General features: G+C 55.4%; 1 protein-coding gene across 2 annotated transcripts; it reads left to right on the plus strand.

Moving 5' to 3' along the window:
• Window positions 1–2,010: 2,010 nt before the first annotated feature.
• TAB1 (TGF-beta activated kinase 1 (MAP3K7) binding protein 1) lies at window positions 2,011–25,189 on the plus strand. 2 transcript variants are annotated; one of them, XM_036297827.1, is made up of 11 exons: window positions 2,011–2,122; window positions 12,220–12,356; window positions 12,707–12,860; window positions 13,874–13,960; window positions 14,448–14,586; window positions 15,787–15,900; window positions 16,487–16,598; window positions 18,494–18,638; window positions 20,470–20,692; window positions 21,743–21,905; window positions 23,461–25,189. In XM_036297827.1, exons 1-11 carry the CDS (start codon window positions 2,090–2,092, stop codon window positions 23,666–23,668), a joined length of 1,515 nt encoding a protein of 504 aa, XP_036153720.1. In that variant the 5' UTR covers window positions 2,011–2,089; the 3' UTR covers window positions 23,669–25,189. The 2 variants fall into 2 exon arrangements, with proteins under 2 accessions (XP_036153720.1, XP_036153721.1); XM_036297828.1 differs by having other exon boundaries at window positions 21,749–21,905.
• Window positions 25,190–25,950: the final 761 nt, after the last annotated feature.

Below are 25,950 nucleotides of genomic sequence, written 5' to 3' on the forward strand. Positions count from 1 at the left end.
CCTGGTTGAAGCATGGGGAAAACAACCAATCAATGTGTCTCACTCACATTGATGTTTCTCTCTCTCTGTCTCTCCCCCTCCCTTCCTCTCTCTAAAAATCAATGGAAAAATATCCTCAGATGAGGATTAACACACACACACACACACATACACGACCTGAGAAATTTTGGAAGGAGGACCGGCCACAGTGCAGTGTTTAGGGAATCAGGTATGGAAAGAGGGTTGGGGGTGTCTGGAAGCCCCAAGCTGAAGTCCCAGCTCCCCTCTTAAGTCACCTGGGAACCTTGCAACTGACCTCATCTACCAACATGTCCATTCACCTCCCCCCGACTCTCAACCAATCTGACGCCACACATTCGCTGAGCAGCCTGGCTGGGCCTGTGAGGACCAGAGCTGACTGCCACAGGTCCCGCCCACAGGAAGGACACGGCTCATAACTGTGGCTTCACACGATCAAAAATGACTGAGGGGGTAATTCTTGGGGTGGGAATCGAGGGATTTCTGGGAAGGGCTTTCATTTGCTAAGAGCCTTGGAGATGGAGTAGAAATTCACCCGGTAGTCAAGTGTGGGGACAACAGGTACAACGACAGAGGCAGGAAACTGGCTGTTTGGGAAACCTAAGGCTGAGGGGTGAGGTGCCTGGAGGGTCGGCTTCCCTCCCAGGGTTGCCAGGAAAGGCCTGGGAGTTTTCAACTACGGGGTTTTTACCTACAAGGCAGAAAACCCTTCTGACACCAAATGTGTGGGTTCCCCACAGCAAGCAGTTCTCCATCCTCTGCAGACACCGAATGGGTGCCCTGTAATTTAAATCCCAAGAGTTAGTACAGACCCCACCGGTTAAGGGCAGATGCCCCTCTTCAGATACCGGTCGCAAGTAGTGGATCCCCAGGTTACCCACACTCTGTTCAATTTGGCTACAAATCAGGGGTTCCCATGACCCCTTCCTCAGATTCCATAATCTATAATAATAAAAGGGTAATATGCTAATTAGACAGGACATCTTCCGGATGTCATTCTGGACGTCCTTCCTGATGAAGCCGGGGCCGGAGGGAAGCCAGCCCGGGTCCCGGTTGCCTGCGGGCGGCTGGAGGAGGGAAGCCGGTGCCGGCAGCCCGGGGAAGGAAGGCCAGTCTTGCACGAATTTTCATGCATCGGGCCTCTAGTATGCTGTAGTAGCTCACAGAACTCAGGGAAACACTTTACTTACTATTGCCCGTTCGTTATAAAGGACACAAACGAACAGTCAGATGAAGAGGCAATAGGGGACAATCTGGTAGGGTCCATAGAGTACAAAAGCTTCTGTCCCTGCAGAGTTTGGGGTGTGCCACCCTCCGGGCACGCGGATGCGTTCAAAACCCCTTCATTGGGGTTTTTTAGAGGTTCCATCACGTAGGCACGATTGATTAAATCGCTGGCCACCAGTGACTGACTCCATTCCCAGCTCCTCTCTCCTCCCCAGAAGTGGGAGTTGGGGGGTGGAAAGTTCCAACCCTCTAATCACAGGGCTGGTTCCTCTGACAAACAGCCCCTCCCCCCGACCCTGAAGTCACCTGGGCTTTCAGCCCCCAGTCATCTCATTAACAAAGTGCAGGATGGTGGAAGATGCTTCTAGAACACGCACACTCGCCGTCCCTTCCACTGGGCCTGGCCTTCCCTTACCTGGAACACCGCCCTCCCATGCCACGTCCACGAACGGCTCTTCCTAGCACTTGGCACCACTTGAGAGACTTATGCGTGTCAACATTGTCCTCCCCAGTTCAAAGGTTAGCTTTTTGAGGCCCTGTCTTGCTTGCGACTTCACCCCTAAAGGGCCAGGCATGGTCACCCAAGGACTCCTTACGGAGTGAATGAACAGTTCACCCTCTGCCACCCGCGTCGTGTTCATAAAGAACCTCAATCCGGCCTCCAGGTGGAAGAGCGCGCCTGCGCAACGCTCCGCGCTGGCCTGTCCCGCCTCGGCCAGGGGGTGGCACTGTGCGCATGCTCCTGGCTGCGCGGTCCTCCGGCGGCTCCGGGCCGCTCTAGCCACCCCTCTCGCCTGCTCCGGCGGGAGGCGGGAGGCGGGCGCGCCCGCGGGGTCCCTCCAAGATGGCGGCGCAGAGGAGGAGCCTGTTGCAGAGTGTGAGGAACCGACCCGCTCTCCGGGCCGGGGGTTGGGAATCCGGGGGGGTTTGGGGGGGCGCTGTCTGGTGCAGGCGCGGCTCTCTCCTCGCCTGCGGCCGCCTACCTCTCCCTGGCGGAGTGCGACCGCCGCCTTCCCCTGTCCCGGGCCGGCCCGCCCCGTTTCCCCAGGACGGGGGCGCGTGCGCAGTGCGGGCCTGGCCGTCCGGGGCTTGGATTCCGGGTCTCGGACGGCGCGAGCGTGTGGCGGGCACGTCGAGGGGGGCAGTTCTAGAGCCGGAAGGGAAGGTGGCGCCCGGCAGCTGGGGGAGCAGGGGTGCGGGTCTGGCGCTGAGCTGTGGTGGGATGACAGTAACCATAGCAGCAGCAGCCGCTTGTGCACCACTTACCACTGCCAGTGGCTTCACGGTTGTAAGTTTGATTTCCGTGACAGCCCCGGGAGATAGGTGCTGTGGTTATTCCTGCTGTACAGACGAGGGGACAGGCACAGAGAGGCATCATTTGCTCGTGGCCACACAGCTGGCGAGTGGCAGAGGCAGAGAGCGTTAAAATCAGGCAGCCGTTCCTCTTAACCTCTCACCAATGCTCAAGGAATGGGTTCTGGTCCTGGTGGTAACTCCCCATGCCTCGTTCGGCCCCGGTTTCCTTGTCTGTAAGGTGAAGGGCAGGCAGTGGGAGGATTTTCTATAGACTCGTCTCTGCCTGCAGTCTGGACCCTCATGGGTTTGTCGCTGGTGTCTTCCAGCCCCTGCATCCTCCTGACACGTGTGCACGTAGGTGCACACACAGGGTGGCACCTTGGGCTGTTCTTACCTGCGAGCAGGGGGCCTTTCCCTGGGGTCCTCTCCAGACATCGCAGCCTCTTGTAATTGCCTGTGGACCTGTAATTGCCTGTGGATCTGTGTGCAAAAGTGAACTCATGGAAGACAGGGACTTGTGCTTTGTAATGAATAGTGTCACTAGTACCTACCTCCACTAGGTGCCGGGCATTCAGTAAATATTTGTAAAATAGTGAGTCAAGCATTTATAGCCAGATCCAGTGCTCAGCGTTGGCCCTCCTACCTTTGAGGGTCTTGAAGCATCGTAACTGGAGTGTGTGTGTGTGTGTGTGTGTGTGTGTGTGTGTGTATGATAGAGAGAGAGAGAGAGAGAGAGAGAGAGAGAGAGACCTTACTGCTGCATATTAATGACAGGCTTTGTGTAGACTCTGAAATTCCTCTTCCTGGACAGCAACTCCCAATGGGGGGAAGGGGGAGTGAACACCTCTTCCTCTCCACACCTTTGGCTGCCCCCCGCCCCGCCTTTTTTTTTTTTTACTCCTACTTGGCAGGTCAGCCTAGTCATTGAGTTAGGTAGACCTGGCCCTCTGCTTTGTAAGCTCCCAGAGGGTGGTATAAATGTCCCTGTTGTGATAAACATTTCAGAAACACTGGCTGGAGTGTGGCAGATGCTGAAAGTGATCATCGCTGTAGGCTGACTGCTGTAGGCTGACTTGGCTTGCCCAGGAGACTGGCTGCCAGCTTCCCTTCCCTCTAGGTGTGCTGGAGCCCACGGGACTCAGGTTAGAGGGAAGGTGAGCTTTACTAGCGCCAGAATGGATTCCTGGGTGGTGGTAGAATCTTTGAAAGATAGCATCGTTAGCTTTAAGCACAGAGCATCTTAATGAAAGGCAAAGGGATGCCTGATAGGTCTACACAAGTCCCCTCCCGCCCTAATAATGATCAAGACATTTCTGCTCACAGGGTGTCTGAGTGTGCAGGTGGTGTGCGGGGTCTGCTGTCCTGCCCTCCACGGTCCTGAGTCTGGTGAGAGTAGCTCAGACACCATCATGCAGCAGATGGCTGTGAGGTCTGCCAGGCTGGGCCTGGGGGCACAAAGATAAAAGACATCTGCCCACCCTCACTACATGTGCAGGACAGTTTAGAAGGAGCCATACACCGCTAAACAGTGCCAGTTACTCTCGCGTCAATGTGTTGAGAGGCTGTGGCTGGCCTCTGACCCAGCCAGTGCAGGCTTGCCGGGAGGCCTGGGGAACTGCTGCCATGGAGGGTGTGCTGGGCCAGGTGGCAGAGTACTTGGTGGAATGACATCCCAAGGAGTATCCCTTTCTTCCCCAGGCAGTGTGGCACCTTCAAAGGTGTTTTGAAGAAAAGAAGAGCTTTTGAAGATAGCTTGGTGTGTTCAAAAGAACCTAGCCGTCTGATAAAGCAGAGTCTGAATCTTGTATGGCCTTGGGCAAGTCACTTAACATTCCTGAACCTTGGTTTCCCCGACCGAAGAGGACTTCCTTCTAGAAGTTCTGTTAGCAGTCAATGAATTACCGTGTTTACGCTCCTAGCCTGGCATGGTCACTGCGGCGTGAACTTCCACCTTCAGTTCTGCCATGAGTGAGTGCCTACGGTTCGTGCCCTCACATGTCACGGTGTGGCAGGCACCGTGGAGGCGCAGGGGACACTGCCTTCATGAGACACATGTTCTGTTCGAGGAGGGAGACATTAAACGGTGAACAAGCACAGGCTACATATGATACAGTAACATCTATAGCATGACGTCAGGTGGTGCTGTGAGGAAGAACGGCCTGGATTCGCACACAGAATGGTGGAGGGCCATTTCACACCAGGTGGCAGGGGAGGGCCTCTCAGGATTTGATGAGATGAAGTGGGGGCATGGGAAGGAGTATTCCTGCCCAAGGGAGCAGCAAGGAGGCCAGTGTGGCTGGAGAGGCGGACGCTGGGGAAGGCGGTGGCGCCGTTCCAGGGAGCCCTGTGGGTCCCCGGGTGGACTTGGGATTCTTTTCTAAGTGTGATGTGAAACGCGCGTCTGGTTTCAGGGCACAATGTGACCTGATCTGTGATTAGAGAAAGCCCTTCACTGAGAAGCCCTTGAGTGGCAGGAGGAGAAGCCTGGGACCGGCTGAGTGGTACTCAGCTGTCCAGATGTGAGATGGCAGAGGCTTGGCCGGAGCGATGGCCGAGGAGTGGTGAGAATGCTGGGTTCTGGCTGTATTTTGGAGGAAGGGCTGATCTAATTTGTTGACAGATCAGATGTGGGGTGCATGACAAAGGAAGACGGAGTTAAGAAGGGCTACAAGGTTTCAGTTGGAACAACAGCAGTGCCCTTTACTGAGGTGGGGAATGCAGGAGTGCATGGGGGTCAGGGAGAAGCAGGTGTGTGATTTTGCCTATACTATTATGTACTTACTAGTGGCCTGGTGCATGAAATTCGTGCACATTAAAAGGGAATTAATTAGAGGAAATACTATCTAATAAAGAGTGAGTATGCTAATTGACCCTCACACCATCACAAAGATAAGGAGGTGCCCACAGCCAATAAGGAGGGACTATGCTAATTGACTGCCACACCCTCAAAGATGGCGGTGCCCAGTCCCCTCAGCCCCGCTGGGGCAGCAGGCATGCGACAAAGCCTGGAGGCGGGCCCGGTTGCTCCGCACACCTGTCTCTGGAGTCCCCCAGTCCCCTTAGCCCCCCAGCCGCCCAGGGCCGGCCCAAGGCACAGGCAGGCCTCGGATGGTGGCTGCCCAACCATCCAGGGCTGCCTGAGGCTCAGGTAACCAGGGCCGGCCAAGGCTTGCGCTGCCGGCAGTGGCAGCAGCAGAGGTGTGATGAGGCATTGCCTTCCCCTGGTCACTGGGTCACCTCCCACCCCTGAGGGCTCCCGGACTGTGAGAGGGGGCAGGCCGGGCTGAGGGACCCCCCTCCAGTGCATGAATTTTCATGCACCGGGCCTCTAGTATTTTAATATTGCTATTTGCCCTTTTTCTATAATAGAAGTGTCAGAAATGAAAGAAAATTAGTAAAATGTATATGAAAATCTTCCTCCTGTCAGAGTCTGGGGTGCGCCGCGGGACCCAGAGTCAAGTCCCCGCCCACCCGCGTGTACCTCAAAATCACGCGAGACCCAGACCCAGCTGGCCCCACCCCCATTGGGCGAGATCCAGACCCGGTCGGCCCCACCCCCGTCAAGCTCTGCCAGGTGAAGGGCATACCCTCAGGTCCCCTGGCCCAGCGCTGGGGGGGGAGAGGGGGGGTGCAGCCTCAGGTCCCCCGGCCCGGCACCAGGAGGAGGGCGCAGCTTCAGGTCCCCCATCAAGCCCCGCTGGGTGAGGGGCGCCGCCTCAGGTCCCCCGGCCCAGTGCCAGGGCAGCGGGCGCAGCCTGAGATCCCCTGGCCTGGCACCGGGACAGGGGGTGTGGCCTGAGGTCCCCCGGCCTGGCACCAGGACAGGGGGTGTGGCCTGAGGCCCCCCGGCCTGGGCTGGGGCCGGGGGCGCGCTTTTAGGCCCCCCATCAAGCCCCACCGCAGGGAAGGGCGCAGCCTCAGGTCCCTGCTGATCCCTCGTTATGGCTTGTTATGGGAGCCCTGCCTCCGCTCTAGGCACAGCCATCTTGTGTTACGGGATCCCCGCCTCTGCTGTGGGCACAGCCACGATATGAGCACTCATTAATATGAGATGGCGTGAGGGTTAATTGCATATTACCTCTTTATTATGTAGGATTATTTTTAAAAATCAACTTGAAATCAAATTGTTTAACTTAGACATGTCTCGAGCTATCTATACAATCACAGGTGCTAGCTATGTATTTTTCTAATGTACATGAAAATAAATGTGTATCCATTAAAATAAAAACATCTGTTAGGCCTTCCCCTGCAGCCATCTCATAGGCTGGCAGAATTCGGTCCGGCTGCTCCAGCACAGTAAGTGCTCCACCCTCATTAGTGGCCCCTTAAGAGTGTATTAGGACGATATTTGTGATGAAAACAGAGAACCTTTGATGAAAACCCTGGTGAGAGAGGTGGGGGCGCCAGAGTGGAGTTGGTCCCAGAGGAGTAGGGAAGGAAAAGGGGGTCATTCAGGAAGATGGCGATGGCGTCGGGGGTTGTAAGCTTTTTGGAGAGAAAGAGCTGCTGCCCCCGCCCTGAGCCATCTTCCTGGGGCATTACCCTTCTGAGCTTCCTTTTTGCCTCTAAGGAATTCGGTGCGTTCACCACAAAACACTCGGCCTTTTCATACTGTGATTTGATATTCAAGCTGTGGCCTGGCCTTGGAACCGCGCTTTATCCACTACTGCTGCCTAGGAGTTTGAGATGTCTCTGTGAGGGTTGAAATGGAATTCTTTTTAATTTAATTTTTTTATTTATTGATGAGAGAGAGAGAGAAAAAGACACATTAATTTGTTGTTCCACCCATTTTTGCATCCATTGGGTGGTTGATTATTGCATGTGCCCTGACCGGGGATCGAACCCACAACCTTAGCATATCAGGATGACACTAACCAACTGAGCTACCTGGCCAGGGCTATGATGGACTGTTTTTATGTGATGTGCTCACATATGTATATGAGGAACTAATTTATACATATATTTATACAAGGTATTTATAATGCCCTTAATAGGTTATCTACAATTGGATCACTGTAGAACCTTTTCATACCAAAATATGGATGTTGGAAACTCCTGTTTACACAATCAAGTTAGAGTTAGGATTTTTGAAACAGCATTCTTTCTTACCATACTTTCTGTTACATTCTTGTGGGAAATTAATTTGTAAACCTTCAAAGCGTTAAAGTGGTCCATGCTCGCTGTTGTATTTACTTGGCTCTGTGACGAGGCTGTGAGCGTGGGAGGCCCCCTTCTCAGCTTCCCAGCGACTCCCGACTCCCATGCCGGGCGCAGAAGCGCCGCTTCTGTTGGTGCTGGCGGGCCTGGCATTTGGGGCGTGGGAGAAGGTATGCATCAGTGTGTGTTGGGGTGGAGAGGTGGGTGGTTTGTGTGAATAGAAAATCATGACCTTTCCGAAAATTGTTCAGAAATATGGAGAGAGGAAGCAAGAGACTTGGGCATCTGGGGTGTTGTGACAGAATCAGCCATGGCGGCTTGGGGTGGAAAGTCCCCGGGGAGGCGGACAGGAGTGGGAGAACACGATCACAGCCCCCCGGCCACAGCCGTGTGAGTGATGTCGGGCCTCTGCTGAATTCAGGGAGGACCACATGCTCTCCCTCCCCTACATGGGTAGGACCTGTAATTCTCCGGCCAGTTGCTAGGGAATATTGGGGTGCTGGGGAGACTGCATTCTGCAGAAGGAGTGCTCATGAGTGTCTGAGAAGTTGCCCATATGTCATTGGACCTAAGATGTCGTTAATTGTGAGGACAACACATCATTATTTTACATACTACCTAGAAAGGAAACGCACTGCTAAATAACTAACACACCAACTTCGGAGAGTAATATTAAATGTTGGAACTATATGTATTTGACCCAGCCAGTGTGGCTCAGTGGTTGAGCGTCACCTTTGAACCACCAGGACACGGTTCGATTCCCAGTCAGGGCACATGCCTGGGTTGCGGGCTCAATCCCCAGTGTGGGGCCTGCTGGAGGCAACCGATCAATGATTCTCTCTTACCATTGATGTTTCTATCTCTCCCCGTCTCCCTTTCTCTCTGAAATCAATAAAAAATTATTTTTTTAAAAAAACTTTATATATATAAAAAAGAAAATATATGTATTGGCTAGAGCATGAGAGTTGCTACAAAGCCAAATGGTTACGGGGAGTAAGTGGGGTGCCTGAAATGCATGATGTGGTCACAGGGATGGATTTCTCAGGAAAGGGGCCCCGTGACCTTGGTCACTATTTTCCCAGAACCTAGGACACATACTGTTATGGGTTGGCTCAACGAGATAGACCACCGACTCAGAATTTAAATTTAAGAGCCTTTATTAAGCTGGCCAGCTGACCACAGCGCCTATCTCCCCCTCTGGGAGATTCGGAGCATGTGGCCGAGATCAGGGGTGCAGTATGATCCTTTATAGCAAAACCGTGTTAGAAAAAAAATACAAAGCACTCCATTAGCTGTTCCTTAGAAGTTCACAGAAAGTCCATAAGCACAAAGGGAGGTAAACAGAGTCACACCTGGCTGGAGCGTATCATAACACATTGTTTTTCTAAGACATTCTAGCAATTTTTCTTCTATGATTCCTAACCCTGACATAATCCTCCATACGTCAGTCCCCCCTCCCAGCACATTCTGTAACATTCTGTAACCCTTCCATGCCGCAGTCCCTCACCCTAGCACAATACACTGAGGTGGTTTGGTGTATGCCGGTGTACAACTCATTGTTGCATATTGAGGAGGTTATTTGCTTTTCAGTTCTCTCTCTCTCTCTCTCCCTTTTAAAAATATATTTTATTGATTTTTTACAGAGAGGGATAGAGAGTTAGAAACATTGATGAGAGAGAAACATCGATCAGCTGCGTCCTGCACACTCCCTACTGGGGATGTGCCCGCAACCAAGGTACATGCCCTTGACCGGAATCAAACTTGGGACCCTTGAGTCCACAGGCCGACGCTCTATCCACTGAGCCACACCGGTTAGGGCTTTTCAGTTCTCTTTAAACTCCCTGATGATATCAAGAGAGAGACTTGGCCCTGACCAGTTTGGCTCAGTGGATAGAGCGTCAGCCTGTGGACTGAAGGGTCCCAAGTTTGATTCCCGTCAAGGGCATGTACCTTGGTTGCGGGCGCATCCCCAGTAGGGGGTGTGCAGGAGGCGGCTGATAGATGTTTCTCTCTCATCGATGTTTCTAACTCTCTATCCCTCTCCCTTCCTCTCTGTAAGAAATCAATAAAATATATATTTTTTAAGAGAGAGACTTGATTTGCTTTTAGTATGTCCTTACACCTTTCTGCTTCTTGGTAATGTCTCTTTGTTAGCAGAGAGAACAGGGTTCCGGCTCAGAAGCTGCAGCAGGCAATAGGTTCAACTAGAGTTTAATAACCTTGTTTTGTTTTTATTATCTTCAAGATAGGGCAAGTCATACTGGTTTCCCACTTACAATACTGAAAAAGTTTGCATCGTAAATGAAGTCATTAGCGTAAAAGAAAATGTGGCAGTTTCAGGAAACAGTTTGAAGTGGATAATGTCTTGAAGATGGTTGAAGTTTGGGAAACACAGGCCTCTGGATTCAAGCAGGGCCTTTGTGGGTGGACAAGGCTTGGGAAGACAGAAAAGAGGAGAGAGGCCTTGCCTCGCCATGGATACTTCTTAATATGCTCATTGGGTAATTTTTTCTTTTTTTTAAAATATGTTTCTTATTGATTTTAGAGAGGAAGGGAGAGGGATAGAGCAATAGAAACATCGGTGAGAGGGAAACATCAATTGGCTGCCTTCTGCATGCCTCCACACCGGGATGGGGCCTGCAGCCCAGGCATGTGCCCTGACCTAGGTCAGTGGTTGCTAGAGGTCTGGGGAGGGCATGGCAGGCTGCAAAGGGGCTAGACCAGGGAGTGTTTGAGATTATGGGGCTGTTCTGTGTCTTATTGTAGTGGTAGTTACAGAAATCGCTACGCATGTTAAAATTCAGACCTGTACACCCAAAAAGTCCATCTTATTGTATGTTAGTTTAAAAATAAAAGCAAACTCCCACACTATAGAAGTAGCTCCAGGCTGAAAAGCACAGAATTGAAGAGCTAGAATAAATGCAGCATTAAAGCAATTAAAATGGAATAAAAAGGGTGAAAACCATAAAGTCACTTCCTGTCAATATGTAAATAGACAGAAGATGAAATTTACCACAAAAGCTAACCACAGGCTTTTTACACGTTTGATTGCAAAAGCCTATTGAAGTGGTTCTCACGTCCTTTTTTGAAGATTTACTGTTCACTTGTAAGAAGTTGTGCACAGTGCTTTGCTTATTTAAAATTTCAGTAAAGCTTCCATCCCACTTTAAAATATATATTTTTTTATTGATTTCAGAGAGGAAGGGAGAGAGAGAGCTAGAAACATCAGTGATGAGAGAGAATCACTGATTGGCTGCCTCCTGCACGCCCCACATTGGGGATAGAGCCCACAACCCAGGCATGTCCCCTGACCGAAATCTAACCGTGACCTCCTGCTTCTTAGGGCAATGCTCAACCACTGAGCCACACTGGCCGGGCTCAATCCCCCTTTTATTCTCCTTGCAGTTGAACGTGGATTCTCCCACTTAGTTTTGTAGCTCCGGTTCAGCACAGTGGTCCTGGGAATGCCCCTGGGGAGCAGGCACAGTTCTCAGGTGGGGGCCCACGCCGGGAGGCTTTCACTGAGGGAGTGGATCATGCTGGGGCCTTGCGTCAGAGTCATTTCTGGGGCTTAAAAAAATGCAGGTGCTCAGAGTGCACCCTAAGGAGATTTAAGAAATTCAAAATCTGTGTTTGGACTGGAGCTTGGATGTGTGTGTGTGTGTGTGTGTGTGTGTGTGTGTGTGTAAAGCACTAAGCAGCCTGGTTTGAGATCAGTGGGCTACAATGGGAGTCAGACACAGGCGTGCAGGAGCAAGGGAGACAGGTGTAGGAATACAAAAGGGGGCTGTCAATCAAGCCTGGGAGGGTCTTTCTGAAGGAAGACTTCCTGGAGGTGGTGATTCCTGTGTCAGAGTCCCAAAGGATGTGGAGAGTTGCTCGACAAGGACCAGGAGAGTGTTCCACGTGGAGGGGAAGAGTGGGTATGAGTGGACAGGGCACTGCAAGCATTTGGCACAGGTGGAGAAGGTCTGGCAGGGAGCAGATGGGAGAGGAGTGGGGACCAGGGAGTGGAGGCCCCAATGCCGGGAAAAGGGACTGGGACTAAGGCTAGCTTGTAGTTTCTCAGTCGCCTGGCAGGAGCTGCCTTATGCAGGTGCTCTGGGCCCACCAGGAGGGGACGTTCTGGGTTTGGGGCCTGGGGACCTGCAGTTTTAACCAGTGCCCAGGGCGTTGGAGTCAGAGCCGCCGCAGTGAGAGGAGAGGAGCCCCAAGTATTTTCTACCAAGAGTTTGCTTCATTGTGTGTCTCATTCATGTTTCGTCACAGCTCACACCTGCAACCACTGCTGAGCCTTGCCTTTGGGAACCTCCTCTTGTTCAGGGAGTGGGTTTGTGGACTAGCCACAAAAATGCCAGCCGTCCGCAGGTGTCTGTTCCTCCAGGGTCATTGATTTCCAGAAGGAAGTAGAGGCCTCTGGGGGGGGTTGGGCCTGAGGGGCTTTTGTTGGGGAAGAAAAAGGTGAGGTGGGGCCTGCCCTGGAGAAGGTAACACTTCATAACTTCCTGGTGTCCCTCCCAGGAGCAGCAGCCAAGCTGGACAGACGACCTGCCGCTCTGCCACCTCTCAGGGGTGGGCTCAGCCTCCAACCGAAGCTATTCTGCTGATGGCAAGGGCACCGAGAGCCACCCGCCGGAGGACAGCTGGCTCAAGTTCAGGTGAGAGTGCGGGTGCTCCCCTGGGCATTGCAGACAAGCAAAAGCAGCAGTTTTGCAACTGTCCTGCATGGGGCTTGCCAGCGAGCTGTGGCCCATGGGGGTGGCGTGTGCTGCTATCCCTTCCACATCTGGACCTTAGACCAGCCTAGGCTTGCGACAGTGGGTGGGGAACATCCCTGAAGGTCGTGGCCTGAGTGAAATGATGGGCAAAGTGGGGGACCTAAGTGGGCACCTGAAGCCACAGCTGCTGTATCTTTGGTCTCCCCCAATTTTTGTCCCTCCTCCCCTCACGCTGGAACTGGCGTCCTTCTGTGAGCCCTGGTTTCCACCGCCTCTTCCCTCTCTTCCAGGAGTGAGAACAACTGCTTCCTGTATGGGGTCTTCAACGGCTATGATGGCAACCGGGTGACCAACTTCGTGGCCCAGCGGCTGTCCGCGGAGCTCCTGCTGGGCCAGCTCAACTCCGAGCACACGGAGGCCGATGTGCGCCGTGTGCTGCTGCAGGTACTTGCTTGGCAGCTGACTGCAGCCGGTGGATCATCTCCCCCAGAGGCCTGACCCTGCAACTGTAAAGTGTGGGTTCGCCAGGGCTGGTCTGAAGACCCTGCCGCTCCTTCTCTCCTATAGGGGACCCGCTCTGGGAGCCTCTCCCAGCGGCAGGGGCTCCCTGTTTCGGGGAGGCCAGGAGCAGGCAGCCGTCACGGTCCTTGCCCACAACTGGCAGGGTTGGCTCTGGAGATCATCTTGGGGAACAGGAAGTAGGGGTGGGACCTTGGGCGAAGGCGTGTAGAGGGGAGGGGGTGATTTAGGATGGTTCCTTTCCTTGGGGGGTGGCTCAGGTGCTCAGCCTCCAGTCACTGCCGGTACCCTGGGCCTCGCCTCCTCGCCTCCGGCTGCTTGGGGCTCCCCTGCCAGCTCGGCATGTCTCTCGGCTGCTGTTTGGGAGATTCCTTCCTGGCATCTCCTTTTGGAAGCACATCTGGAGGCACTTAGTTCGGATGAGGAGGATGGATTCCTGTTCCTCGAAAACAGCGTTCCCAGCCCTTTCCCTGCCTCAGCACCTGAGGCCCAGGGCACCCTCCAGCCTCGGGGCCCTGTGCCCGTGACTCTAGCTGGCCCCCCGAGGAGGGGCAGCAGCATGGCCAGTGTCCAGGGCCAGCAGGATGTGGTCATGACACCGGCTGTCATTGATCTAGACTTGCTCTGAGCCAGGTACCAAGTGCTCAGTCACTCAGAACAACACTTACCTCTGTTGAAGTGAGGAGACCGAGGCTGCCAGCTGGCCAGCGGCAGAGCTGGAGTTCACTCCCAGGTGGCCTGACCACAAGCCCGTGCCCTTAACCTCCGTCTTTAGCCTCAGCCTCTTGCTCTGCAGTGCACGTGCGGAGCCCCCACCCATGATGGCCTGCACTTAGAACAGTTTCTCACTGTAGTCGGGCGTCGCAGCATCAGGTGGCAGTGGTGTTTTGAACCGGCCGTTGCCCTGACACCTGTCCCTGTCCTCTCTGTGCCTCTAGGCCTTCGACGTGGTGGAGAGGAGCTTCCTGGAGTCCATCGACGATGCTCTGGCTGAGAAGGCGAGCCTGCAGTCCCAGCTGCCAGAGGTACTTCCCTAGCCTCCCCCGAGGAGGGGCACGTCAGGCTGGCTTTGTAGGAGCACTGATTGATCTGCCACATCACACCCAAGCCATTGGCACCACTGGGCCAGAGCAGCACAAGTTAGGGGACAGTTCCTGACTGGGGAACGTGGGGGTCGATGGGTGGACACTCCAAGGGCCTCATTGGTTGCTGTGGGCAGCTTTACTCAGGCTGAGCATGGGGCGGGCAGTGAGGGTGTGAGGAAAGGCCCTTTCAGGTCAGTCCTCAACTTGAGTCTGCCCACAGCCTTGTCACCTACCCACTCATATCAGCACCAGCACTTTCAGAGCCGGCAGGACAATGAGGTCACCTCTGGCTTTCCTAGAGAGGCCTGCCTGGAAGTGCAGCTTCATCCTGGCCGGGCCTCCAGCCCCTGCTCTTTAGGGGGCGGGGGGGGGGGGGGGACAGTCTCTGAGGACCCGGCCTGCTCTGACCCCTAATGGTGGCTTGCAGGGTGTCCCCCAGCACCAGCTGCCTCCTCAGTATCAGAAGATCCTTGAAAGACTCAAGGTGCTGGAGAGGGAGATTTCAGGAGGAGCCATGGCTGTCGTGGCTGTCCTTCTCAACAACAAGCTCTACGTCGCCAATGTCGGTGAGCCGCCTGTCCGTCCCTGGGGAGGGCTGGGGGAGAAGGCCAGCTTGGGGGACTGTGCGTTCTTCGGGCAGCTGCTTTCCAGATACATGGGATCTCCAGCCCGTCTGCCAAGGCCATTGGGTGGGTTTCCCTGTTACTCTTTGAGTGTTTCATCCTGCCCGGCCAGTGTGGTTCAGTGGTTGAGTGTCCGCCCATGAACCAAGAGGTCACTGGTTCGATTTCCAGTCATGGCACATGCCGGGTTGTGGGTTTGATCCCCAGTAAGGGGTGTGCAGGAGGCAGCCGATCGATGTTTCTCTCTCATTCATGTTTCTCTCTTACCGATGTTTCTAACTCTCTCTCCCTCTCCCTTCCTCTTTCTAAAAGCAATAAAAACATAATAAGAAATTGGTTTGGGTTCTCTTTCAAAAGAAGAGGAGTGTCTCAGTCCCGGTGAGGAGAGTGGAAGTAGCAGCGGGATGCGGGCGGCCAAGCTCTCATCCCCATGCTGTCCCTCACTTGTGGCCTTGGGGAGTTGTGTCCCTGTCCGGGTCACCTCAGCGGCTTCCTCTTCTGGAGGGTGGCGAGGTGGGCTGGGTGTGGGCTGGAGGGTGAGGGGTCACAGGGACGTTTTGTAGGATTTGTGGGCAAAGAAGAGGCCATCTGGGACCCTGAGAAGGCCATAGCCCAGGGTGCCGATTACTGTAGGGGTGCTAGAGAGACCCCACTGATAATGTCCCTCCTCTCTTCCTCCTTTCCTTAAGATTTCATTATAGAACAAATTTAGAAATGTAGAAAAAATAGAGGGGCTCGCATTTAATGAGCCCTCTGTGCCTATCGCCAGCCCCGGGAGTCATCTCCTCACGGCCAGTCTCATTTCATCTGCAGCCCTGGGTCCCTGCATTGTTGTGAAGCAGACACCAGACATCGTGGCCTGGTATCTGTAAATATGTCAGTGTATCTCCCTAGACAAAAGCTCTCTTATTAAAATCATAATCATAATCATGCTAGGATGGAAAAGTTTAACCTAATTCCTTAATATTGCCAGCTCTTACGACTGCTGGCTCACCCAGGGGTCTGAGCCTATTTTCTTTGCTTGTTTCAGGATTTCCATTCTCTCTCTCTCTCTCTCTCTCTCTCTCTCTCTCTCTCTCTCTCTCTAACGTGGCCCTTTCCTCCCTCTGCTCAGTCTGCTTAGCTGCTCACATTCTGCTGCAGGTACGAACCGTGCACTTCTATGCAAATCCACGGTGGACGGGCTGCAGGTGACACAGCTGAACGTGGACCACACCACGGAGAACGAGGACGAGCTCTTCCGCCTCTCACAGCTGGGTGAGTGGGGACAGGGGCCGCGGGTCAGTGTTAGGGGCAGCCTCGTGGCTCACCCTTGCCCTCTTTGGTGGTCATGTGGAGAGAGTGTGAGTAGATGGACTGTGACCAGCCTGCCCGGGGTTGAAGCCCAGCTCTGTTGCTTACTAGTTGGTGATGTTTGAAACTTACTCGTTTCCTGTGCCTCAGTTTTCCCATCTGGGTAATGAGATGATAGTAACACCTGCCTCGGGGTGTGTTGAGGATTAAGAGTTAACGCATGTAAAATGCTTCCAAGCCTACCTGGCACGTTCACTGTTATTGGTGGAGACTGAGGCCAAAGAAGTCCTGAGATTTCAGCCACTGCCGCCGCCTCCCGGACGCTTCCCAGGCAGCTGTACTGGGCGGTGCTGGATGTGATGGGCTGTGGGGGAAGCCTTCCTGCGAGGGGGATTCTGATGGAGACGGGGGCTGAGGACCTGGGGGCTGTTGGATTAGCCGCTCTCCAGGCCGCCTGGTGTGACTATTTCCTGTTCCCCAGATGTGTGTCCCCTTCTTGTTGTTCCTCATGATGAGCAAGGTCTGGCTTGTGTTGTTCTCCCGCTGGTAGGTTTGGACGCAGGAAAGATCAAGCAGGTGGGGATCATCTGTGGGCAGGAGAGCACCAGGCGCATCGGAGACTACAAGGTCAAATACGGCTACACTGACATCGACCTGCTCAGGTAGGTGGCCAGCCCGCTGTGCTCCCCCCGCCCCGATAGGCTCTGGGAACAGAGGTGCAGTTACGGGAGCTCAGAGCCCAAGGAGACCCTTCCTTCCTCCCAGAGGTTGGTGTGAGGTCAGGGTCAGAGTCCTGTAGAGCTAGGCTGGCAAAGGGTCAAAGCCAGGGGCAGCAACCAGTGCCTCAGGGCTAGCAGGAAGGCCAAGGTTAGCCTGAGCAGCCTGGGGTGGGTAGGGACAGACCAAATGCCTTTGTTGGTCAGTGCTATTTATGGCGAGGGCCAGGGCAGACGTGTGAGACGAGCTGTACATTTCCCTCCAAGGATATTTCCCTTCCGGCTGCCACCCAGTGATCATAGCAGCACTGGGCACAGCTCTGTACATACATTCTCTTACTCAGTCCTCCCTCAGGCCTAGGAGGTCGGTACTGTTTTTTGGGTTTTTTTTAAAAATATATTTTATTGATTTTTCACAGAGAGGAAGGAGAGGGATAGAGAGTTAAAAACATCAATGAGAGAGGAACATTGATCAGCTGCCTCCTGCACCCCTCCTACTGGGGATGTGCCCGCAACCAAGGTACATGCCCTTGGCCGGAATCGAACCTGGGACCTTTCAGTCCGCAGGCCGACGCTCTATCCACTGAGCCAAACCAGTTAGGGCGGTAGGTACTGTTGTTACCCAAAGGTATTTTCATACGAGGAAGCTGACATGGTGACAGTAGGCAGCTTCTGTGATCACGGGGCTAGCCATGGGCAGAGGCAGGACTTGAACCCAGGCAGCCTGCATTCCCAGCACATTGATTGGAAAAATAGGTGTGTGTACAATCATGGCATTTAATGTGACAATCAGAGCCATGGAGGAATCATGCCAAAGACCCCTCATCAGAGGGCAGACCTGTCATGTCTTAGAAGCAGAGTTAGAACTCCATCCTCCCACAGGATTTAGGCAGTTGTGTTTGGAACCTTTTGTCTCTAATTTGTAGGGTTCTGTTCCTTTGTTGGAAAGTACAGATGTGGTTTCAAACAGGCCAAGGATCTACTGTGCAAAGTACGTTTTCTCCTGCCCCGAGACGGGGCTCTTCCCCAGAAGCTGCTGGTTTCCTGTGTGCCCTGCCCAGAGTTCCTGTGTGTGCGTGCGCGCGCGTGTGTGTGTGTGGGTGTGTGTGGGTGGGAGTGGGGCAGGGGTAGGTGTCCTTTTAAAAACATGCACTAAGTGCTAGCACACCCTTTCCAGTATTCTGTAGCTCACTGTCCATTAGGTGTCCTTTCCTCCATTCTACACACTTAGCGTTGAGGCTGGTGTGTTCTTGGTCACAGCTGCTGGAATTCAGTGTGTGCTGTGTCAGCACTCGCTACTGGCCCCTATGGAAGGGCCCTCGGGGTGTTTCCAGACCCCGCTCTTCCGGATTCTGTTACCAGAACATCACATAGCTGCTTGTGTGTGTGTACACGGGCAAGACCTCTCGGGCACTGCTGGCTGATAGTGCATCAGAGATGACCCTGTGCAGGGCGTGCCGGTGAGGTCTGAGTCAGCCTGACACTTGCTTTGGAGGAGCCCAGAGGAGAAGTGGGCTTTCAAAAGAGAACCCCACCCTCTCATTGCCCACCCTGCCCCTGGCACTGCCCAGGCTCTGTGGGCAGGAGCTGCAGATTGGGGCCGGGATTGGGCATTTAACCTTTGTGCCCTAGGCCCAGCCGTCTCTAGCCTTCTGGCCCTCAGAACTTGATTTTCGTAGCTGTGCTCAGAGACAGGTCTGTTTTTCTGGTTTTTCTTTGTTCTCATCTTGCCAGATGTGTGTTTTATTTTACATTCTGGGGTAGATTCTTCCCCTTAGCAAAATAAATGTCCCTAGGAGGCCATTCCAAGCACAGCTCTCCCCTCTACTCTCTCCCCGCAGCGCTGCTAAGTCCAAGCCGATCATCGCGGAGCCTGAAATCCACGGCGCACAGCCCCTGGATGGGGTGACTGGCTTCCTGGTGCTGATGTCCGAGGGGCTGTACAAGGCCCTGGAGGCAGCCCATGGGCCTGGGCAGGCCAACCAGGTGAGCTGGGCCTAAGCAGAGCATAGCGGGCCAGCCTGCACGTGGCATGCTCCCCTGGGGGCCTGGCCGGCCCTCCTGCTCGGCACCAGAGTGCTCAGGGCCCCGGCTCCTTTTCTCAAGTGCCATTGCCAGGTATCTTCTCTGGGCTCAGAGCTGGGGAAGAAAACGCCCAGAGCTCCGAGAACACCCATCCCCCAAAACCTTCCTCGTGCTGGGCTTGAAGCAGCCCCAGAGCCTTGAGCAAAGCCTGAAGGGAAGTGGGCGAGGTGGACGTGAATCGTGTGGGCTCGGGCTGCTTTGGAGATTGTCCGGGAAAGGTCCTGGGCCGAGGAGGGGAGCGCAGAAGTGTGGCCTCGCGCACAGAGCACTGGCCAAGGAGTCGTGCCAGCCATGTCCAAGTCCGCGCCACCCTTCCCCTTCCTCTCTGAGCTGTGGGTAATTTACAGTTTGTTCTCATGTCTAAGATGGGGATGATAACACCCACCGTTGTGGGGTTGTGGTCACGCAGTCGCTTCAGGGATGACTTTGAAGGGAAGCTACCTGACCTTGGATGGCTGGTTGGTCAGATAAGTTCAGGTCGTGTTTCTCCTTCCATCTGTGAGTCTTGTAGGAAGGTAACTTTTCTGCCTTTTTCCTTTCTTTTCTTTATTATTATTTTTTTTAGAAAAACAAGAATTGACTGCCTGCAGCAAAAATATATACTTAGGCTGGGCTGCTCTAGCTCACTGGGAAGTCAGAGAGAAGTGGGCCTTGGAGACAGGTTCAGGGGGTTAGCCCGGCATGAGCTGCCGCTGCTCCCCTGGTTTCAAGTCTCCTGGGGTCCCTTAGAGGTTAGGGGATACGGCCTGTGGGGGATGGAGAGCGGGAAGGGAATGGCATGGGCGTGCTCCCTGGAGGGAGACCGCCTGCTTTGTCCTCGCTAATTAAAGGTTACGAGGGAAAGTCTTACATGCCGCCCTCTCTCCTGATGCCTGTGTTCAAGGTTTTCATCTTTTTATCTTATTCCTCTAGTAGCACTGTAACGGGCAGCAGCTCACATCACTTCCACTCAGGGAGCCTGGGGTGCAGAGTTCAGGGTCTCGCCTGAGGTGACCTAGGTGGACAGTGGGGCGGGGGGGGAGGGGTTTGAGCCCACCTGACTGGCCCCAGGTCATTTCCTGTTGCCTGCCTCTGCCCCCTACCTCCAAGAGACTGGCCAGCCAGCATGTAGAGGATTTTGTGTTTCTGATCGTATCATCAATGTGATTTTTTTTCCTTTTCTTTGGTCTTCAAGATAGAATTATCCAGTGGCTTCTTACTGGGTTCTAGGATACACTGGTCAGTGGACTTCTCTGCCTTCATTCCGTGTCCCCATTTGCTGACAAAATTGGCATATCCTAGCCCATAATGAGTTTGTTCCAGGAAAAAAGGCTTAATCAACACAATTGCTCCTCTGTTTGCAAGTCTCCTGGGTCCCTTAGAGGTTAGGGGACACGTGCCTGGCGTGGTGGGCATGTACTTACACAGGGCTTTCTAGCAGTTCCCGCAATGCCCTCACATCCATTATGTTACTTCATCCTCGTCGTAACCCAGGGAGGTGGATATTCTCCCTGTTTTATTGGTGTGGAGGCCAACAATAAGAGAGATCACAAGGCCACACCTTGTCTAATGAGAAAGTTCCAGAAGGATTATCCTGAATCCCTTGAAAAGCTTGGTTTGCAGGTGTGGCTGGTGGGGACTTCCTTCGCCTGCTTGACCAGTGACCCCTAAGTGTCTTGGTGAGGCTCTGGAGTCACGGCCCACAGTCCCTGGGCCCCCTGTTCCTCACCAGGTCTCTGCCCCTCCCTCCCAGGAAATTGCTGCTATGATTGACACTGAGTTCGCCAAGCAGACTTCCCTGGACGCGGTGGCCCAGGCCGTGGTGGACCGGGTGAAGCGGATCCACGGTGACACCTTTGCTAGTGGCGGCGAGCGTGCCAAGTTCTGCCCAAGGCACGAGGACATGACCCTGCTGGTGAGGAACTTTGGCTACCCGCTGGGCGAGATGAGCCAGCCCACAGCATCCCCTGCCCCAGGTGAGTGCAGGGCGGACAGGAAGCCACCTGAGGAGGCCGTGGGCCGCGTGGGCTGCGGAGTGGCGGAGGCGCCAGGCCTTGCTCCGGGAGCGCAGCAGGTAGAGGGGGAGGCCTGGCTGTGAGCAGCTTTGATCTGGGCCTCTGAGCCGCCTTTGATTGGTTTTCCTTCTTGTCTATGAAATGAAGAAATACCCTCTGCCCTGGTTGACCTAATGACCCGAGAGAGAGAGCTTCAGAGACACCAGGCCACATGATAGGGACGATGGCTCCCCAGCTGAGGGCCTACTCTGCGCCTGGCACTTGACCCGAATGTTTCCTCTAGTCCTCACTGACAGCCCTCAAGGAGATAGCACCCCCCTTTTACAGAAAGGGAAACTGAGGCTCTGGGAGGAAGAGACAGGCGAGGCGAGGCATGTGGACAGAAGGTCCCCGAAGCCTGGCTCTGTCCCTGAGCCATGTTGGGGTGAGAGTAATGCGCTTAACTTTCTACTTCTTGAGTCTTGGAGTCAAATTGCTCAGGAGGCCAGGCAGTCGTCCTTTCTGCACCTCCTCCCGTGCTGCTCAGACTGTTGGCTCCTGGGCTGCACTTTCTCTTCTTTTTTCAAACAAGCCTTAGCGCTCAGGCATGCCCAGATGGCTTTGTTCTCCGGCGGACACCAGGGTTATGGAGTTTCTCTAGCTTGCTGTTATTGCAACCATATTTTTGTTGGGCCAGCCTCAACTAGGAGCACGCTTATCCCCTCGGATTAGAGCATCGTCGCGGGAAGCCAGGCAGTAACCCTTTCATCAAGCAGCTCAGCGCTTGATCCTCCTCCTGCTTTGAGCACAGGAGCTGCTGAGCGCCAGCCCCTGCCCAGCCGGCAGTCTTTGCCCCTGGACTCCCCTTCTCTGTCCCAAGAGGCAGAGGGCCACGCTGCAGCTCGGGGAGCCAGGCTGGGTCACCACCTTCTCCTCTCAGCCCTTAGACACCGCTCCCGTCAGGTCCTGGAGTGCCCCTGTTCCCACCACGCCAGCCACTCCCCGGGGCCCACCTCTCTCTTCCTTCCAAAGTCACAGGAGGACGTGTATACCCCGTATCCGTGCCTTACTCCAGCGCCCAGAGCACCAGCAAGACCAGCGTGACCCTCTCCCTCGTCATGCCCTCGCAGGGCCAGCTGGTCAATGGGGCCCACAGCGCTTCCACCCTGGACGAAGCCACTCCCACCCTCACCAAGTAAGCCCTCACCCATCTCCACTCTCAGGCCTGCTTCCTGGGGACAGCCCTTGGTCTCTGAACAGGAATGCCAGGGGCCAAGTCCTGTAGCTAAGTGATCCTGGGTGAGACGCCCTGGGGTCTTAACTTCTCAAATGCCCGCCTCCCTTCCTGGGAGTTCTTTTTAGCCGCTGAGGCTGGGAGAGGCAGCGCTGCAGGTTCCAGCAGCTCATTGCAGTGGGACTGGGAGGGGGCGGGTTTCCAGGGCAGAGGGGCTGAGGCTGCGGGGCAGGGACAGGCACCTGATGTTGACAGCCTGCTGGTCACATTTTCTTGTGGGCCCGTGTACGAGTTCTCACTGAATGGGAAGGTTCTCCTCCCAGTGGCATCCGTGCTTGGGGGGCGGGACATGCGTGGCCTGCACCGGCTTGTCAGAGCCAGGGCTCTCTCACTGAAAGGTCTGAGTAGCTTTGAAGTGAGTTCTCTAGTCTGAGGGGGGGAGGGGCAGAGGCAGCAGGAGGTCTGGAGCCTGAGGAGGGCGGGAGGCCACTTCCTTACTGCGGACCTGCCTATAGGTCTGGTGTCCACCCCACCCCCTCATTTCTGTGGAATGTATACCCCCACCCCTCCCACCCACCAGGAGACGAGGGTCTGGTTTCCACATTCCGGCCTCGGCCTGCACTGCACAGAATAATAGAGATGCCACACCCAGCCCACTCAGAGGAAATGCCCAATTGGAAGGGCCTTCAGGAAGGGAGTGACACTGCTTCCCTGTGCCTGGAGAGGGCCTTCCCCTCTCCCTGCCCCCCCACCCCACCTCCTGCTGCTGCCACCAGAGGCTACAGGGGCCTGGCAGGCAGCGGAGTGATGGGCATCCCGAGTGCAGTTGGGGTGGCCTCCCTACCCCAGGCCGCTGAGAGGAAGCCTCTAGCTGTGCCCACCAAGGCAGAGCATGACAGCAGTGGTCCCAGGCCAGGCAGGAGAACCAGCTGTCCTTCTGCACCCTAACTCCCTGGGGGCCCCTAAATAGCCCCTTCCCTCCCTTTGGCATCTGAGCATTAGTTGGGCCCCACTCTGGACCGGCTGGGTGCTGGGCAGTGCGAAGGGTTTGCAGGACGGTGGGCCAGCAGGTAACTTCCAGCTGTCACATGCTCTGTGACAGAGGGTGGGTGCCAGGAAGTTCTGAGAACATGGGGGACCCAGCTCCCAGCTGGTGAGAGGGGATGAGAGGGAGGGCTAAGGAGGGTTTTCTGGGAGAAAAGTCCTTGCTGGCCTGCGATCTGTGGGGTTGATCAGGGGGGGCCGGAGAGTGGAGCGCACGACCTCCAGCTCATTGCTGGGTACAGTGGTCACTAGCCATGCGTGGTCACTGAGCACTGGATCCATTTAGTTCTGGTTCATTAAAAAGCCATGTGTAGTTAGAGCTTAAAAGCCCATTTGACCTTTCATCTCCTAAAGACCACGTGGCCGGGCTGGCTCTTGGGTCACCTTTGTTCGAGGCCTGTGGCCTGAGGCAGGGCTTCTCTGTCCCCGGCCTGGAAGCCAAGGCTCCTGACTGACTCTGTTGTCCCTGTAGCCAGAGCCCGACGCTGACCCTGCAGTCCACCAACACACACACCCAGAGCAGCAGCTCCAGCTCGGACGGGGGGCTCTTCCGCTCCCGGCCCGCCCACTCGCTCCCGCCTGGCGAGGATGGCCGTGTGGAGCCCTACGTGGACTTCGCTGAGTTTTACCGCCTCTGGAGCGTGGACCATGGCGAACAGAGTGTGATGACGGCACCGTAGCCCCGGCTGCGGAGTGCAGCCGAGCGGGACCTTCGTGAGGACCGGGGCGATCGTGGGGGCAGGATGGGCTTTTCCCCACCAGCTGCCTGTGCCGTGGGGGCCAGTGGGCGCCCAGTCCTCAGCCTGACCGTCCTCCCCCAGCTGGGTGCTATGGAGAAGACCCTCTCAGAGCGCCAGTGCAGGCGGACCCCTTGGATACGCCATGTCACTGCAGGGGGACTGGAGGCCACCCGCCCAGGCAGCCTCAGCCAGGACCGTCGCCATTTCTCAGAACAAGAGGTGCTAGTGCGGGAGCCTGGCTGGCTGTGCGCACCCCGTGAGACAGGACGGGCAGAGGTTCCTGTGACCCCGCACGTGACAGGCCCAGCAGCCACTGCTTTCTCTAGGCCACCGTTCCCGCCGCCACCTCCCCTGGGAGAGCCTGTGGCCGGTGATGCGTCCCCTCACCAGGGCCTGGTGGTTCGCCCCTTTCTTCTCCGGCCTCCAGAGTGAATCCCGGTTGACGTCTGCTTCTTCGGAGCCTGCACCGTCCCTGGGCCCCTTCCCTGGGCCGGCCTGGCTGTTTTCAGTGGTGAACGTTCAGGAAGACCAGGGAGGTGGGGGCCTGGGATGGCTGTAGCGGGAAAGGAACCAGAGGTAACTGTCCAGGAGGAGCACTGGCCCTGGAGTCCTCCAAAGGGTAGACGGGGCTGGTGGGCGTCCCCAGAGATGGGGTGCAGGGGAGCAGAAGTGCTCGGACGGAGTGAGGACGTGGCCTCTTGTCAGGCCCCTCCAGGAGGGGAGGCCCCGAAGCAGGGTGAGCGACTCCGCTTTGCTCTTTCCTTCCTGGAGCTGGGAAGGCCCTGGCTGAGGAGCCATGAAGACCAGCGATCTTGACCACTGACGACGGTCCCTGCTGCTCCGCAGGAATGAACAGAGGCGTGTGGAAGAGGGAGCGTGGGAAGTGGTTCTGGAAGGGCAGAGGTTCTGCGAGCCCTGCTGCTCTGTGTGGAGGGCCCAGGTGTGCGCTGCTTTTTCAGGGGCGGGCGGGCGGGCTCAGGCCATCAGGCCCGAGATGGACCACCTCAGGGCTCGCTGCCTCTGGGGAGGGACTGCACTCCTGTTTTCACAGGAGAAGCCAGCCCAGGAGACCCACACATGCCCTCACATGGTCGGTGGAGCAGAAATCAGACCTGCCAGTCCCCGAGGCCCCTGGATTCGGCCCCTCCCCAGCTCAGCAGGGCCTGGCACTGTGTGTGGCCTCCATGTACTTGGACTCAGAAAAGTCAGAGGCCGGCTCAGCCCTGCTCGGTCTGTGGTCCCGGAAGGTGGTTCCCGAGGGAAGCAGAGGAAGTGCCTCTCGGCAGAGCGCCCACCCTCCACCACGAAGCCACCTGTTAGGTGAACAGGTTTAAAGTTAGTCACAAAGGCTGGGAACAAAGGGAATTCTCTTCCAAGAACATCCCGGTGTTGCTGCTTGGTCTCTGGAAAGAGAACCCCTTTGTGCCACGGTGAGGAAGTAATAAATGGTGGGTTATGCGACATGGTGTTGAGGTACTCTCACTCTTGTCTCCTGGAACTCAGGTGGCCAGGGAGGTGGGTGCCTCCTGTCCTCTGGCTCCCGGGCTGGGGTGGCAGAGCTGGGCTGTGAACCTGGCCTCTGCCTGGCCCAGGGCTGCCGCCTGCATGGCAGGGAGAGGGTGGCGGCTCTCCCTCCGGCAGTGGCTGCTGTGGGGCACTGTTCCTGCCGGTGGTGGGGTGGCTGGTGTGGCTGTCAGAGCTTCGGGCACCAGGACAGGCGTGTGAGTGGATGCTCAGGACTTCTTTGCTTTATTTTGGTTTTGTTTGGGTGGAGGATGTTCTATAAATACCAGTCCATAAAGTGCCTCTTCCTGTTTTGGGAGACTTAAGAACTCAGCTACGCACAACAGCGTCTGCAGCTAAAACTGAAACACTGCATGGCTGAGGGACAAAGCCAAGCTCGGTGTTTGGGTGATGGGCGCCCAGACACTTCCCTTCCCCTCTGCTGGGAAACAGTTGTAGGCGGGGGTGCTGGCAGAACTGCCTTTCAGGACCTGCCCCCTCGGCCTTAGCCGTCCCCAGCGGGTCCTGACCACCTGGAGTCACAGGTCAGCCTAGCACCCTGAGCGGGAGGTGGTGGGCAGGCCATGTCCCAGGTGAGTGACTGGGGCGCAGACATATGGGCATAGTCCCAGCACAAATGGCTCTGTCTAGTCCTATAGGCCAAAGGGCCTCTCCCACCTGCTTTGCCCCCAGGCGTGTGGGGGGTGGAGCACTGCCCT

The sequence above is a fragment of the Myotis myotis genome, unplaced genomic scaffold (genome assembly GCF_014108235.1).
Source record: "Myotis myotis isolate mMyoMyo1 unplaced genomic scaffold, mMyoMyo1.p scaffold_m19_p_3, whole genome shotgun sequence".
Lineage (NCBI taxonomy): Eukaryota > Metazoa > Chordata > Mammalia > Chiroptera > Vespertilionidae > Myotis > Myotis myotis.